Source organism: Mustelus asterias, chromosome 10, assembly GCF_964213995.1.
Source record: "Mustelus asterias chromosome 10, sMusAst1.hap1.1, whole genome shotgun sequence".
Taxonomy (NCBI): domain Eukaryota; kingdom Metazoa; phylum Chordata; class Chondrichthyes; order Carcharhiniformes; family Triakidae; genus Mustelus; species Mustelus asterias.
The window spans coordinates 68,977-85,277 of record NC_135810.1 but is presented as its reverse complement, the minus strand read 5'-3'; the positions used below and the strand labels follow the sequence as shown (position 1 = coordinate 85,277).

The 16,301-nt window shown below is 44.0% G+C and overlaps 1 protein-coding gene across 1 annotated transcript in view; it reads left to right on the top strand.

The window, feature by feature from the left end:
• atp11a (ATPase phospholipid transporting 11A) overlaps positions 1–16,301 on the top strand; it is a gene marked incomplete at its 3' end in the record, with an annotated part of 232,999 nt that overhangs the window by 148,040 nt on the left and 68,658 nt on the right. Inside the window, exons 16-17 of the mRNA XM_078222717.1 lie at positions 7,263–7,336; positions 14,806–14,909. Coding sequence (XP_078078843.1) covers positions 7,263–7,336; positions 14,806–14,909 — 178 coding nt within the window. The remainder of the gene's footprint in view (positions 1–7,262; positions 7,337–14,805; positions 14,910–16,301) is intronic.

Sequence of the window (16,301 nt, the reverse complement as noted above, 5' to 3'; positions counted from 1 at the left end):
ACTATGTAAAGTTAAAGCACATGGGATTGCAGGTAATGCCTTGATATGGATAGAAAGCTGGTTAGCAGATAGGAAGCAAAAAATTGGAAATGGGTCTTTTTCTGATTAGCAGTCAGTGACGAGTGGGGTTATAGAGTGTCATAGAGAGTCATACAGGTTTACTGCATGGAAACAGGCCCTTTGGCCCAACTTGTCCTTGCCGCCCTTTTTTTTAAACCCCTAAGATAGTCCCAATTGCCCATAGAAACCCTACAGTACAGAAAGAGGCCTTTCGGCCCATCGAGTCTGCACCGACCACAATCCCACCCAGGCCCTACCCCCATATTCCCACACATTTACCCACTAATCCCTCCAACCTACGCATCTCAGGACACTAAGGGCAATCTTTAGCATGGCCAATCAACCTAGCCCGCACATCTTTGGACTGTGGAAGGAAACCGGAGCACCCGGAGGAAACCCACGCAGACACGAGGAGAATGTGCAAACTCCACACAGACAGTGACCCAAGCCGGGAATCGAACCCTGGTCCCTGGAGCTGTGAAGCAGCAGTGCTAACCACTGTGCTACCGTGCCGCCCACTTGAATGGGTGTAATTTGAGAGAGGTGGATACTCAGCGAGACCTTGGTGTCCTCATGCACCAGTTGCTAAAAGTAAGCGCGCAGGTACAGCAGGCAGTAAAGAAGGCAAATGGTATGTTCGTTTTCAAAGCGAGAGGATTTGAGTATCGGGATAGGGATGTTTTGCTGCAATTGTATAGAGCGTTGGTGAGGCCACACCTGGCGTATTGTGTGCAGTTTTGGTATCCTTATCTGAGGAAGGATGTCCTTGCTATAGAGGGAGTACAGCAAAGGTTTACCAGGCTGATTCCTGGGCTGGCAGGTCTGTCATATGAGAAGAGACTAAGTCGGTTAGGATTATATTCACAGGAGTTTAGAAGAGTCAGAGGGGATTTCATAGAAACTTGTAAAAATCTAACAGGGTTAGACAGGGTAGATTCAGAAAGAATGTTCCCAAAGGTGGGGGAATCCAGAACTAGGGATCATAGTATGAGGATAAGCGGGTAAACCTTTAGGAACTGAGGTGAGGAGAAATTTCTTCAACCAGAGGGTTGTGAATGTGTGGAATTGACTCCCACTGAATATAGTTGAGGCCAAAACGTTGTATGATTTCAAGAAGAAATTGGATATAGCTCTTGGGCCAAAAGGGATCAAGGGAAATGGGAGGAAGGGGGATCAGGATATTGAATTTGATGATCAGCCATGATCAAGATGAATGGCGAGCAGGCTCAAAGGGCTGAATGGCCTACCCTTGCTTCTAGTTTATAAGTTTGTATCAGACCGCCCGCCCCCCCCCCTCCCCCTGCCCCCGGGTCATGGACCCCACTTATGCCATGCTATGCCATCTCTGGCCACAATCCGATTCACGCCATTAGGGAGAGGCTGGGAGACTCGCAAACTGTCTGGTGCCAGGTACGAAATGGATTTTTAGGCCTGCACACTATTCTTTGGGACGGCACGATCTATTATTGGCACAGCAAGGTCAGAGAATTCCCCCCTCCGCCCCACCCCTCCCCCCATGATTACAAGGAGATCTTAGCCGAGAATTAAATATTCTTGGGTATGTGACATTTTGTAAGAATAGTGTTGTGCCTGCCGCACGGTCTGTTTTAACCCTTATACGGTGGACAAAAAACTGTGAGTAGACTTCTTGTTAGTACAACAATATTTATTTAAAACTCACAATCAATAATCACCCACCCAACCAACAATGTTATCTTACAAAAAATACTAAAGTTCCAGTCCAACACTGGACCTTGACTTAACTTTGCGTGACTGGCACGTACCCAAGCAGATATTGGCCTTTATCTGTGCGCTGGTCTCTGTAGTTCTCTGTGTAGTCTGGTCCTTTGGTCTGGTCTGGCACTCTGGCTCTGGTCTTCCTTCCTTCTTGGTTGTGGTGGCTCTCCTTGTGCTGGTCGTTGCTGGCGACGGCCACCGTTGTAGCTTGTTTGTGGGGTCAGAGAGAGAGAGATTCTTGGTTGCGCAGCACCCTTTATACCCCGTTGGATTTCGCATCCCTTTTGGCCATTGCCAATCAATCAATCAGGACTTGATCACCCTGATCGATAAAGTCCAGTCGGGTGCTGCCACACCAATCTCTGGGTGTGTCCCCAACGGCCATGTCTGTAGATGCTGGGGGCACGTAGGACACACACCTCCCTCCCAAATACGGGGTTACGGCGCCCCTATGTCTGGTAAACAACCAGTTTGACCAGAAAGTCCCTTTTGTCCTGGAGATGGCCCATATCCTGTGTATTCAGTTGTCCGAGTTGCAGCCTGTTTATCTCTGTCTTTTAGGCTGCAGCCTGCTGTTTTAGTTCTTGCCCAATTGTCCCAGAGTGCTTTACAAATCGCCATTTTAGGTGGCCCATTTGGCCACAATAGCCAGGAAGGAAGGGTGGTGGGGTAGCTTTGTTAGTACAAGATGGAATAAGTATGATAGCAAGAAATGATCTTGGATTGAAAGATGTAGAATCCATCTGGGTAGAGGTAAGAATTAACAAGGGGAAGACGACACTGGTGGAAGTAGTCTATAGACTCACTAACAGTAGCTATACTGTAGAACATAAGAACTAGGAGCAGGAGTGGCCCCTCGAGCCTGCTCCGCCATTCAATAAGATCATGGCTGATCTTTTCGTGGACTCAGCTCCACTTACCCGCCCCGCTCACCATAACCCTTAATTCTGGAGGACGGAGAATAACTCGGGAGATATTGAGGGCATGCAAAAAAGGCTGTGAATTAATCATGGGTGACTTTAATCTTCAGGTGGATTGAGAAAATCAAATGAGAGAGCCATAAGATCCTACGATATTAAAGAAAATAGCTAGAGAGATAAGGATACATTGGTAGTACAAAAATCCTTAAATTCTGAAAAAGTCCTCAGAGGTTAGAAAACTGGCAATGTAACACCCTTATTCAAAAAGGGAGTGAGACAGAAAAACAGGTAATTGTAGGCCAGTTAGCTTAACTTCTGTCATTGGGAAAATGATAGAGTGCATTATAAAGGATGCACTAGCAGTGCATTTAGAAATACATAGTATAATCAAGTAGAGTCAGCACGACTTCATGAAGGTGAAATTATGCCTGGCAAATTTATTAGATTTCTTTGAGGTGGTTATGAGCAGGATAGATAAAGGGGAGCCAGTAGATTAATATACTTGGATTTCCAAAAAGCATTCGATAAGGTACTGCACAAAAGGCTACTTGATAAGATAAAAGCCCATGGTGTTGAGGGCTGTATATTGGCATGAATGGAGTATTGGCTAACTAATAGAACACAGTAAGAAGTCTCACAACACCAGGTTAAAGTCCAACAGGTTTATTTGGTAGCAAATACCATAAGCTTTCGGTGCGCTGCTCCTTCGTCAGATGGAGTGGAAATGTGCTCTCAAACAGTGCACAGACACAGAAATCAAGTTACAGAATACTAATTAGAATGCGAATCCCTACAGCCAGCCAGGTCTTAAAGGTACAGACAATGTGGGTGGAGGAAGCATTTTAAACACAGGTTAAAGAGATGTGTATTGTCTCCAGACAATACACATCTCTTTAACCTGTGTTTAAAATGCTCCCTCCACCCACATTGTCTGTACCTTTAAGACCTGGCTGGCTTAGGGATTCGCATTCTAATTAGTATTCTGTAACCCCCCATGCAAAGCTTTATCTCAGATGCCTTCACCAAGGATCCACTTCCAGGATTTCAATCTCTCCTTTTGGTATTGATCGGTGTTGCATTGCCATGTGCATTGAAGCTTCCAAACAATCTCTCAGGTACCCAGCTGTGGCAATAGGACATTACTGTTTCACAGGTTGTGTTAATATGTTAGCTAACCTTTTGACTTACCTTGGATGTCTGTCTTCTCCTCAAACCACTTGAAATCTGGTTCTTGCAGCTGGTTCTTTAAGTCAGAGCACTATCTCTGCTTTTTACCTGAACTCCCCTGAACAGGATCTTGTTCCAGAATTTCTTCTCTGTTCCTTTAACTTAAATCCCTTGCTGGGACATTATTTTTATTCCCAATTCCCTGATTTCTGGACTCTTTTTCTACTTCCTTTTTCCTGTCCAACTTCCCCTTGTTCCAGTTTAAAACTAACTTATTTCTGTCATAGGGTGGCTCCTGGTTGCTGAGGAATAACCTGGTTTTCTTTTAGGTCATAAACCCGCATCACTATGCATGCGTCTAAACCAAACTGAAGTTATTAACCCTTTCAAATACAGAACCATAGAAATAAACTGACTTAAAGCTATACCTTAGTCCCACAAATCCAAATATAGATTTTTTAAAAACTATTTCTGTTTACTGACACATCCCCCTTTGAAAGAAATAAAGCCTCATAACCATGAAGATTTTTTTACAATGGTGTTGCATCCATTTCACACCAATTCAACATCATAAATATCTAACAAAATAACTTATTGCATCATAACTTCTCTTATTTCACATCTACACATGCCATATTGTTCAAATGCAAAGATTTGACCAAAACAAAGGCAATAAATGTAAAGCATTATTGGAATTTATACATCATAGCATTATCAAACTCAAGCTTTGTATTTCTTTTTCTCCTTTGTCCCAGTTTTTAACTCAGCACAAAATGCTCATATGTATAGTTCAAGTGTTCTTTTCATTAACTGTAGGCATAGTTCTGTTAGCAAGCTCATTTTCTGAAATTAAATGTGGTAAATTCTCATTTTAATTTAGCAAAGTCAAAAAGACATGTTTTTGCATCAACATGTCATTCTTGTCAAAATCTCCTTCGCTGTTTCAAGGATGTTGCTGCAATGCTTCTTATGTTCACTCAAAATGAGTTTGTATCCTTGCTTGGTTTGTTCTTTGAACATGTTATGATCGTGTCATTTCTCTAAGTCCCATTTCAAATTAGTCTTTTTCAGTTGTCTTCGAGCAATGTCAATTACTTCCTCCCTCTGGAGTTTCATACTTTGATCTAACCCTTCAACTATTTTTTTATTCATTCATGGGACATGGGCGTCACTGGCTGGCCAGCATTTATTGCCCATCCCTAGCTGCCCTTGAGAAGGTGGTGATGAGCTGCCTTCTTGAATCGCTGCAGTCCACGTACTGTGGGTTCACCCACGATGCCATTAGGGAGGGAATTCCAGGATTTTGACCCAGCGACTGCGAAGGTATGGTGATATATTTCCAAGTACAGATGGCAGATGGAGCTTAATCCGGACAAATGTGAGGTAATGCATTTTGGAAGGTCTAATAAAGAAAGGAAATATACAGTAAATGACGGAACCCTTAAAACTATTAATAGGCAGAGGAATCTGGGCGTACAGATATGAAAGTCACTGAAAGTGGCAACACAGGTGGAGAAGGTAGTCAAGAAGGCATACGGCATGCTTGCCTTCATCGGCTGTGGCAGTCAGTTCAAAAATTGGCAAGTCATGTTGCAGCTTTATAGAATCTTAGTTATGCTGCACTTGGAATATAGTGTTCAATTCTGGTCGCCACACTACCAGAAGGATGTGGAGGCTTTGGAGAGGGCACAGAAAAGATTTACCAGGATGTTGCCTGGTATGGAGGGCTTAGCTATGAGGAGAGGTTGGAGAAACTTTGTTTGTTCTCACTGGAATGACTGAGATTGAAGGGCGACCTGATGGAAGTCTACAAGATTATGAGGCGGATGGACAGAGTGGATAGTCAGAAGCTTTTTCCCTGGGTGGAAGAGTCAATTACTAGGGGACATACGTTTAAGGTGCGAGGGGCAAGGTTTAAAGGAGATGTATAAGGCAAGTTTTTTACACAGAGGATGGTGGGTGCCTGGAACTCACTGCCGGAGGAGGTATTGGAAGCGGATACGATAGTGACATTTAAGGGGCATCTTGACAAATACATGAATAGGATGGGAATAGAGGGATATGGTCCCCGGAAGGGTAGGGGGTTTTCGTTAAGTCGGGCAGCATGGTCGGTGCAGCCTTGGAGGGCCAGAGGGCCTGTTCCTGTGCTGTAATTTTCTTTTCTCTAATTCTTTGTCTCTCTTCCTTTTTTTTTCTTCCTTCTCCACTTCCAATTCCCTGTCCTGTTTTCTTTCTCTCTAGATCATAGATCATAACTTTTTTTTTGTTTAGAGACATCGGACTAACACTCAATTTATAACAAAATAATAAAACATTTATGAAATAAAAAAGAATAATTATACTACACTACTCCTTCACCCACCTATCCTTTTCCAGATGTACACAGATTTGTAAGGATAGCACACGTTACAAAATATATCCTTAGCACTCTCAGTAAGCACACAGCCCATGTAAACCAACAAGCCACCTGTGGTCAGACATATCACACTCAGAAACCAAATGCAAATGCCACCCAAAACAGCTTCCAGCTTAAAACTAACTCAAAGGTTCTTCCTGTCCTTAAGTGGCCCCTGGTTGCTGAGCAACAACCTAATTTTTCTTTAAGCATGTTTGCTTTCTCATCATAAGCCCTCTTCACTGTGCATGCATCTAAGCCAAAGTAAAGTCAATAACTATTTCAAACACAGAACCATAAAGTTAAAGTTACTTAAAGCTATACCTTATTTCTAATACCCACAAATACGGGCAGTACCATAGCACAGTGGTTAGCAGTGCTGCATCACAGCTCCAGGGACCCGGATTCATTTCCGGACTTGGGTGTCTGTCTGTGTGGAGTTTGCATATTTTCCCCATGTCTGCATGGATTCCCCATGGAACTCATGATGGTTATCACACCTGGGTTTGAGGGTTCCCCATCGCTCCTATGGATTTGGGACTGTTTTTGTTGTTTGGCCCGTGGCCTTGTTTCTGTTGTCTGCATGGCCTGGCAGGGGGGCATATACAGGAGCATCTCTTCCTTGTGGAACGTCGAAGGGCCACTGTAGGGGGATCATCCTTGGTGGCAATCTCTGACAGCACAAATCACACTAATTCTTTTTGAAAGAGTGTCAGAAGATCTTATGAGAAAATCTGGCTGTGTTTCGGAGAGAAACACGCTGGTTTACAGTCTGAACCTGACACTGACTATTTTTTGGAAAATTCCGCAGGAGTTACTTGGACAAACAACATCAACAAAGGGCAAATATGGTCTATCGGGGGCATTAAAAACAAAAAGATAACAAAATTCGCATTCCAATTAACTGAAAATGTAGCTTTATTCTCTGTCAGTACTAAGGAAGCACATTGCTGTTAAATTCACATCTTTTCATTTTTTTTAAGGTATGAATTGCTCCAGATATTGAATTTTGACTCTGTGAGACGCCGTATGAGTGTCATTGTTAGATCCCAAACAGGTGAGTGCGATTGGGTTCAACCCTGGTGGCTGAGAGTAGATCCGACATGATGGGGTTTGTGTGAGTGGATCTGATGTGTGTTTGTGTGCATGCATGCACTTCCCCTATGGCAATTATATCTTTCCTTGGGTAAGGAGACCAGAATTGCACACAATACTCCAGGTGTAGTCTCCCTAAGGTACTACAAAATTTACAGTAATACATTTTCTTTTATGCTCAAATCCTCTTGTAATAAAGGCCAACATACCATTTGCTTTCTTAGTGCTTGCTGTACCTGCTTGTTAGCTTTCAATGACTCATGAACAAAGGCACCCAAGTCCCTTTGAAGTTCAACACCTCCCAGTCTCTCACCATTTAAGAAATGCTCTACATTTCTGTTTTTCTGACCCAAATGGATAACCTCACATTTCTCCAGGGTGTAATCCATCTGCCAAATTTTTGTGCATTCGCTTAGCTTCTCCAAATCTGCCTGAAGTGTCTTCACATCCTCCATCACTACATGCTAGTTGCACTTACCTGCCTGACTATCAGTCACATCCTTTTGTACCTGATCACTGGCCAACTCTCAAGTTCTGCCTAACCTACAAGAAGTGACTGCCTCCTGGAACAAGTTGCCTAAACTGCAGACATGTTCTGCAGATATGGTTGTCTGGGATTGCATTATGTTCCACCAACTGAAGCAACTCTTCCATTTCTGTCTGACCTTATTTATCTAATTAGTCAATTACATTATTAGTAATAACTAAATTATTAGAGAGGATTCTTAAAGACAGGATTTACTCACATTTGGAAAAATATGGACTTGTTAGCGTTTGGCAGCATGGCTTTGTGCAGGGGTGTCTTACAAACTTGATTTAGTTTTTTGAGGAAGTGACACAGATGATTGATGAGGGTAGGGCATTGGATGTTGTCTACATGGACTTTAGAATCATAGAAGCCCTACAGTGCAGAAAGAGGCCATTTGGCTCATCGAGTCTGCACCGACCACATTCCCACCCAGGCCCTATCCCCTTATCCCTACATATTTACCCGCTAATCCCTCTAATCTACGCATCTCAGGACATTATGGGGCAATTTTAGCATGGCCAATCAACCTAACCCGCACATCTTTAGACTGTGGGAGGAAACCGGAACACCCGGAGGAAACCCACGCAGACATGAGGAGAACGTGCAAACTCCACACAGACAGTGACCCAAGCTGGGAATCGAACCCAGGTCCCTGGAGCTGTGAAGCAGCACTGCTAATCACTGTGCTACCGTGCCGCCCCTTTAGCAAGGCCTTCGACAAGGTCCCGCGGATCCAATGTGACTTAACCTTCTGTATCAGCCATGGCAGGCTGATACAGAAAGTTAAGTCACATTGGATCTGCGGTGATCTGGTAAGGTGGATACAGAACTGGCTTGGCTGATGTGAGGTGATGCATTTTCGTAGTTCAAATCGGGGCAGGACCTACTCTATTAATGGTAGAGCATTGGGAAGAGTTATAGAACAAAAAGAGCTAGGAGTACAGGTTCATAGCTCCTTGAAAGTGGAGTCACAGGTGGACAGGGTGGCGAAGAAGGCATTTGGCATGCTTGGTTTCATTGGTCAGAACATCGAATGCAGGAGTTGGGACCTCTTGTTGAAGTAAAGCATGGTGGCACAGTGGTTAGCACTGCTGCTTCACAGCACTAGGGACCCTGGTTCAATTCCTGGCTTGGGTCACTGTCTGTGTGGAGTTTGCACGTTCTCCCCATGTCTGCATGGGATTTCTCCGGGTGCTCCGATTTCCTCCCACATTCTGAAAGACGTGCTGGTTAGATGCATTGACCCGAACAGGCGCCGCCGGACTGTGGCGACCAGGGGAATTTCACAGTAACTTCATTATCGTGTTAATGTAAGCCTTAATAAATAAACTTTGACTTTAACTTTATTACTTGGAATACTGTGTACAGTTCTGGTCACCCTATTATAGAAAGGATATTATTAAATGAGAAAGAGTGCAGAAAAGATTTACTAGGATGCTACTGGGACTTGATGGTTTGAGTTATAAGGAGAGGCTGGATAGACTAGGACTTTTTTCCCTGAAGTGTAGGAGGCTTAGGGATGATCTGATAGAGGTCTATAAAATAATGAGGGGCATAGATCAGCTAGATAGTCAACATCTTTTCTCAAAGACAGGGGAGTCTAAAACTAGAGGGCATAGGTTTAAGGTGAGAGGGGAGAGATATAAAAGGGAGGGACAATTTTTTTACACAGAGGGTAGTGAGTGTCTGGAATGAGCTGACAGAGGCAGTAGTAGAGGTGGATACAATTTTGTCTTTTAAAAAGCATTTAGACAGTTACATGGGCAAGAAGGGTATAAAGGGATATGGGCCTAATGCGGGCAATTGTGACTAGCTTAGTGGTAAAAACTAAGCGGCATGGACAAGTTAGGGCAAAGGGCCTGTTTCCATGCTGTAAACCTCTATGACTCTATGGAAGACAGAGATTAGCAGTGGAAGGGTGTTTTTCTGACTGGAGATCTGTGACCAGTTGTGTTCACAAAGATTGGGGAAGCTGCAGATAATGAGGAGGATTGTCAGAGAATAAGCAGGATATAGGCTGGAGTCGTGGGCAGAGAAATGGCAGATGGAATTTAATCCTGACAAGTGTGAGCTGATGCATTTTGGAAGGTCTCATGCAGGAGGGAAGTTTGCAGTAAATGGCAGAACCTTTCGAAGCATTACATACAGAGGGATCTAGGCGTACAGGTTCACAGTTCCCTGTAAGTGGTAACACAAGTGGAGAAGGTGGTCAAGAGGGTGTATTGCATTCTTGCCTTCATCGGTTGGGGCATAGAGTATGAAAATTAGCAAGTCATGTTGAAGCTGTATAGAACTTTAGTTAGGTCACATTTGGAATATTGTGTACAATTCTGGTCGCCACACTAACAGAAGGATGTGGAGGCTTTTGAGGATACAACAGGGGCTCTGGTCCAAATTTTTAATTCCTCCCTTTCTACAGGGAGGTGCCAGAGGACTGGAGAACAGTTAATGTGGTTCCACTATTTAAGAAGTGTTGTAGAGATAAGCCAGAAACTACAGACCAGTGAGTCTCACATCAGTGGTAGGGAAACGATTGGAGAAAAACCTGAAGGAGAGAATCTCTCTCCACTTGGAGAGGCAAGGTTTGATCAGGAATAGCCAGCATGGCTTCGTCAGAGGGAGGTGATGCCTAACAAGTTTGATTGAATTTTTTGAGGAGGTGACCATGTGTGTAGATGAGGCCAGTGCAGTTGATGTACTTTATATGGATTTCTGAAAAGCTTTTGACAAGGTCCCACATGGGAGACTTTTAAAGAAGGCAGGTGCACATGGGATGCAGGGTGATTTGATAAGATGGATTCAAAATTGGCTCAGTTGTAGGAGACAGAGAGTGATGACAGAATGCTGCTTTAGTGACTGGAAGCCAGTGTCAAGTGACATACCATAGGGATCTGTATTGGGCCACCTTTTATTCGTCATTTTTATAAATGACATTGATGACTATGTGGGGCGGGTGGGGGTGGGGGGCGGGTAGGATTAGTAAATTTGCAGATGACGCAAAGATTGGCCAGGTGGTTAACAGTGTGTTTGAGTGTCTTGGGCTACAAGAAGATATAGAACGAGATGGTCAAATGGGCAGATAAGTGGCAGATGGAATTTAACCCTGAAAAGTGTGAGGTGATACACTTTGGAAGGAGTAATTTGACAAGGGCGGCACGGTAGCACAGTGGTTAGCACTGCTGCTTCACAGCTCTAGGGACCTGGGTTCGATTCCCGGCTTGGGTCACTGTCTGTGTGGAGCTTGCACATTCTCCTCGTGTCTGCGTGGGTTTCCTCCGGGTGATCCGGTTTCCTCCCACAGTCCAAAGATGTGTGGGTTAGGTTGATTGGCCATGCTAAAAAATTGTCCTTAGTGTCCTGGGATGCGTAGGTTAGAGGGATTAGTGGGTAAATATGTAAGGATATGGGGATAGGGCCTGGGTGGGATTGTGGTCGGTGCAGACTCGATGGGCCGAATGGCCTCTTTCTGTGCTGTAGGGTTTCTAAGAAAATATTCAATAAACGTCATGACGCTAGGAAACTCTGAAGAACTAAAGGACTTTGGTGTGTTTGTCCACAGATCTCTGAAGGTGCAAGGGCATGTGAGTAGAGTGGTGAAAAAGGCATACGGGACCCTTGCCTTTATCAATTGAGGCATAGATTACAAAAGCAGGGAGGTCATGTTGGAATAGTATAGAACTTTGGTAAGGCCACAGTTGACATTCTGTATGCAGTTCTGGTCTACACATTATAGGAAGAATGTGATTGTACTCGAGGGGATGCAGAGGAGATTCACCAGGATGCTGCCTGGGATGGAGCATTTAAGTTATAAAGAGAGGTTGGATAGGCTTGGGTTGTTTTCATTGGAGCAGAGAAGAATGAGGGGGCGACCTGATCAAGGTGTAAAAGATTATGAGCGGCATGGACAGGGTTGATAAAGAGCAGCTGTTCTCCTTAGTTGAAGGGTCAATCACGAGGGGTCATAAGTTCAAGGTGAGGGGCAGAAGGTTTAGGAGGGTAGTGATGGTTTGGAATGCACTGCCTAGGAGGGTGATAGGGACGAGTTGCCTCATGTTCTTTAAAAAATGCCTGGATGAACACTTAGCACCTCATAACATTCAAGGCTATGGGCCAAGTGCTAGTAAATGGGATTAGATAGGTGAGTCAGGTGTTTCTCACGTGTCGGTGCAGACTCGATGGGCCAAAGGTCCTCTTCTGCACTGTGTAATTCTGTGATTCTGTGGTGCTAGGAATCGGGAACTCGCTGCCTGAAAGGGTGGCAGAGGCAGGAACCCTCACAGCATTTAAGAAGCATTTAGATGAGTACATGAAGCACCAAAACATATAAGTCCATGAACCAAGTTGTAGAAACTGGGATTAGAATAAATAGGTGCTTGATGGCTGGCACAGATATGTTGGGCTGAAGGACCTCTTGCTCTACTTTAAAACTCTATGGCTCTAACCCATTCAAATCTATTCCTGTTTTGTAACCATCCTTCTAAATGACTTTATGTGAACATCTGTTTGAAGTACTGCTAAATGTATTACCATATCAAACCCATAGTTTTGATTCACACAATCGCACTTTCCCTTGCTTTAATTACAATCACATGACGGTGGGAAAGATTGTATAGAACACCGCGGTAGAAACAGCAGAGGTACTCAATGAATACTTTGCTTCAGTATTCACAGTGGAAAAGGATCTTGGTAGTTGCAGTACAAACTTGCAGTGGACTGAGGAGATTGAGCATGTGGACATTAGGGGAGAGGATGTGTTGGAACTGTTGAAAAGCATCAAGTTAGATAAATCGCCGGGACCAGATGGGATGTACCCCAGGTTACTGTGGGAGGCGAGGGAAGAGATTGCTGAGCCTCTGGCGATGATCTTTGCGTCATCAATGGAGACGGGAGAGGTTCCGGAGGATTGGAGGATTGCGGATGTGGTTCCGCAAGAAAGGGAGAAGAGATAGCCCAGGAAATTATAGACCAGTGAGTCTAACCTCAGTGGTTGGTAAGTTGATGGAGAAGATCCTGAGAGGCAGGATTTATGAACATCTGGAGAGGAATAGTATGATCAGAAATAGCCAGCACGGCTTTGTCCAAGGCAGATCATGCCTTACGAGCCTAATTGAATTTTTTGAAGATGTAACTAGACACATAGACGAGGGAAGAGAGGTAGATGTAGTTTATATGGATTTCAGCAAGGCGTTTGATAGGGTGCCCCATGCAAGACTTATTGAGAAAGTGAAGGGGCATGGGATACAAGGGGACGTTGCTTTGTGGATTCAGAACTGGCTTGCCCACAGAAGGCAAAGAGTGGTTGTAGATGGGTCTTTTTCAGCATGGAGGTCGGTCACCAGTGGAGTGCCCCAGGGATCTGTTCTGGGACCCTTGCTCTTTGTGATTTTTCTTAATGACCTGGATGAGGAAGTGGAAGGATGGGTTGGCAAGTTTGCTGATGAAACAAAGGTTGGTGGTGTTGTGGATAGTGTAGAGGGATGTCAGCAGTTGCAATGAGACATAGATAAGATGCAAGACTGGGTGGGAAGTGGCAGATGGACTTCAACCCAGATAAGTGTGTGGTGGTTCATTTTGGCAGGTCGAATAGGATGAAAGAATATAATATTAAGGGTAAGACGCTTGGCAGTGTGGAACATCAGAAGGATCTTGGGGTCCGGGTTCATAGGACGCTCAAAGCAGCGTCACAGGTAGAGGCTGTAATTAAGAGAGCGTATGGAATACTGGCCTTCATCAATAGAGGAATTGAGTTTAGAAATCGGGAGATAATGCTGCAGCTGTATAGGACCCTGGTCAGACCCCACCTGGAGTACAGTGCCCAGTTCTGGTCGCCTCATTACAGAAAGGATGTGGAAGCCATAGAAAGGGTGCAGAGGAGATTTTCAAGGATGTTGCCTGGATTAGATGGCATGCCTTATGAGGATAGGTTGAGAGAGCTAGGTCTTTTCTCCTTGGAGAGGCGAAGGATGAGAGGTGACCTGATAGAGGTGTATAAGATGTTGAGAGGTATTGATAGAGTGGATTCTCAGAGGCTTTTACCCAAAGAACAATACAGCACAGGAACAGGCCCTTCGGCCCTCCAAGCCCATGCCGCTCCCTGGTCCAAACTAGACCATTCTTTTGTATCCCTCCATTCCCACTCCGTTCATGTGGCTGAAATGGTTGCCACAAGAAGTCACAGGTTTAGGGTGCTGGGGAGTAGGTACAGAGGAGATGTTAGGGGTAAGTTTTTCACTCAGAGGGTGGTGGGTGTGTGGAATCGGCTGCCGGTAGTGGTGGTGGAGGCGGATTTGATAGGGTCTTTTAAGAGACTTTTGGATAAGTTCATGGAAGTTAGTAAGATAGAGGGTTATAGGTAAGCCTAGTGGGTAGGGACATGTTCGGCGCAACTTGTGGGCCGAAGGGCCTGTTTGTGCTGTAGCTGTTCTATGTTCTATGCCCTAATAGTTTAAAAATATGATCAGAATATTACCAACAGAAAAATATTGCACTTTCTTGGCTTTTCTTGACAGGTTTTCTTGACAGTAGATGAGACTGTTTTAGGAACACGAGTCAGAAATGGCATTGCTTCAAGTACATGTGAGTGTAGATGGAATTATATTAAGTACAGATACATGGATGGCATTGTATTAGGTACATGTGTGTGGGTGTGATTGGATCCAGTACGAGCATGTTGGTGGGTTTTCATCAGGTGAGATCAGAAAGTGAAAGTAATAAATTTATGTGGTCTGTGGAAAATCATAAATGATTTATTTTGCCATGCTGAGTTTCTAGATTGGGTTGCAGGATCAGTGTTCCTGTTGAACAGGCTGAAACAAAACCTATCATTGATTGGTTGTATCCATATGCGGTTCAAAATATTTTAAAATATTTAATTAACATGCACATTTTTTTCTCTTACACAGGGGAAGTAATCCTTTTCTGTAAGGGAGCTGATTCATCCATTTTCCCTAGAGTGAAGGAGGGAAAGCTGGACATGATCAGGCAAAGAGTGCAACAGAATGCAGTGGTATGTCAAGGCAATTTTGGATGCTGCTTTGAGTCTTAAAAATGGTTTCAAATGTCCTCAGGTTTGCTCTGCCTCAAACCTTGAACTATTCTGTAAGTTTAGGTAGTATATATTGAAGTTACTGGAGTTGTTGGAGTTCCTGATTAATGCAACTCTGTTCCCACAAAATTTGTCGATTAATAGTATTGTACTGAAGTGGTGGGAATTTGGACAGGGCCCAGACAGTTGTACTTGCGTAGATTTACAGCCCAGAAACAGGTCATTCAGCCCATCAGGACTATGTTTTTTTTGTGCTCTATGTGAGCCACCTCCCACTCCCCTTCATCTCACCCTATCAGAAAAGCCTTCTATCCCTTTCGCCCTCATGGGTAGGATTCTCTGATCTAGGTTGTCCCTCCCCTGCTACCAGCGAGAATAGAGAATTTGGTGCTCAGCCAAAATTCCCTTCACTGCAGCAACTCCAGAAAATCCTCGCCACAGACGAGGTCTGATGTTTCCAGCACATTGTGTTATTCAGTTTCCCCTTAAATGTATCTGTACAATCCACCTCACCCACTTCCTGTAGTAGTGAGTTCCACATTCCCCCACTCTCTGATTCATGATGTTGCTGCTGAATTCCATATCAGATTTATTAGTGATGATTTTATATTTATAGCCCCTGGATTTACAAATCTTGCTTCCCACTAGTGGAAACATCATCTCCACTGGAGTTTATCACAGCCTTAAAGGCCTCATTCAGATCACCTCTCAGCATGCCCTTTTCTAGATCCCATCTTGTTCAGTCTTTGCTGATAGTTAAAACTTCCCAGTTATGATAACATCTTTAAAGAGCCTTTTCCCATTAAAAGGGACCTGAGGGGCAACTTTTTCACACAGAAGGTGGTACGAATATGGAATAGGCTGCCAGAGCAGGTGGTAGAGGCAGATGCAATTACAACATTTAAAGGACATTTGGACAGGTACATCGATGGGAAAGGTTTAGAGGGATATGGGCCAAATGCAGGCAAATGGGACTAGTTCAGTTGAGGAAGCCTGGTTGCCATGGACGAGTTGGGTCAAAGAGTTGTTTCCATGTTGTATCTCTCTTTGACTCTAAGTCTTTGTGGTTAAGCATCAAACGATTGGCTCACTGTGACCAGTGCAGATCTGCAGCAATAGAACAAATGAAATGAGCTTGGGTCTTCAAGGAGCCAAGTCAAAATTTACAGATGATTCAAAAATAAGAAGTATGACAAACTGTGAAGTGAACTGTCAATATTGAGAATTACAAAGACAAATTAATAATTTGGACAAATGGATATCAGAATAAATTGGAGGTGCTAAATTTCAGGAGGAGGTGGGAAGGGAATAAACACAAGATAAGAAATCAGAGCAGAATTTGACCACACGGCT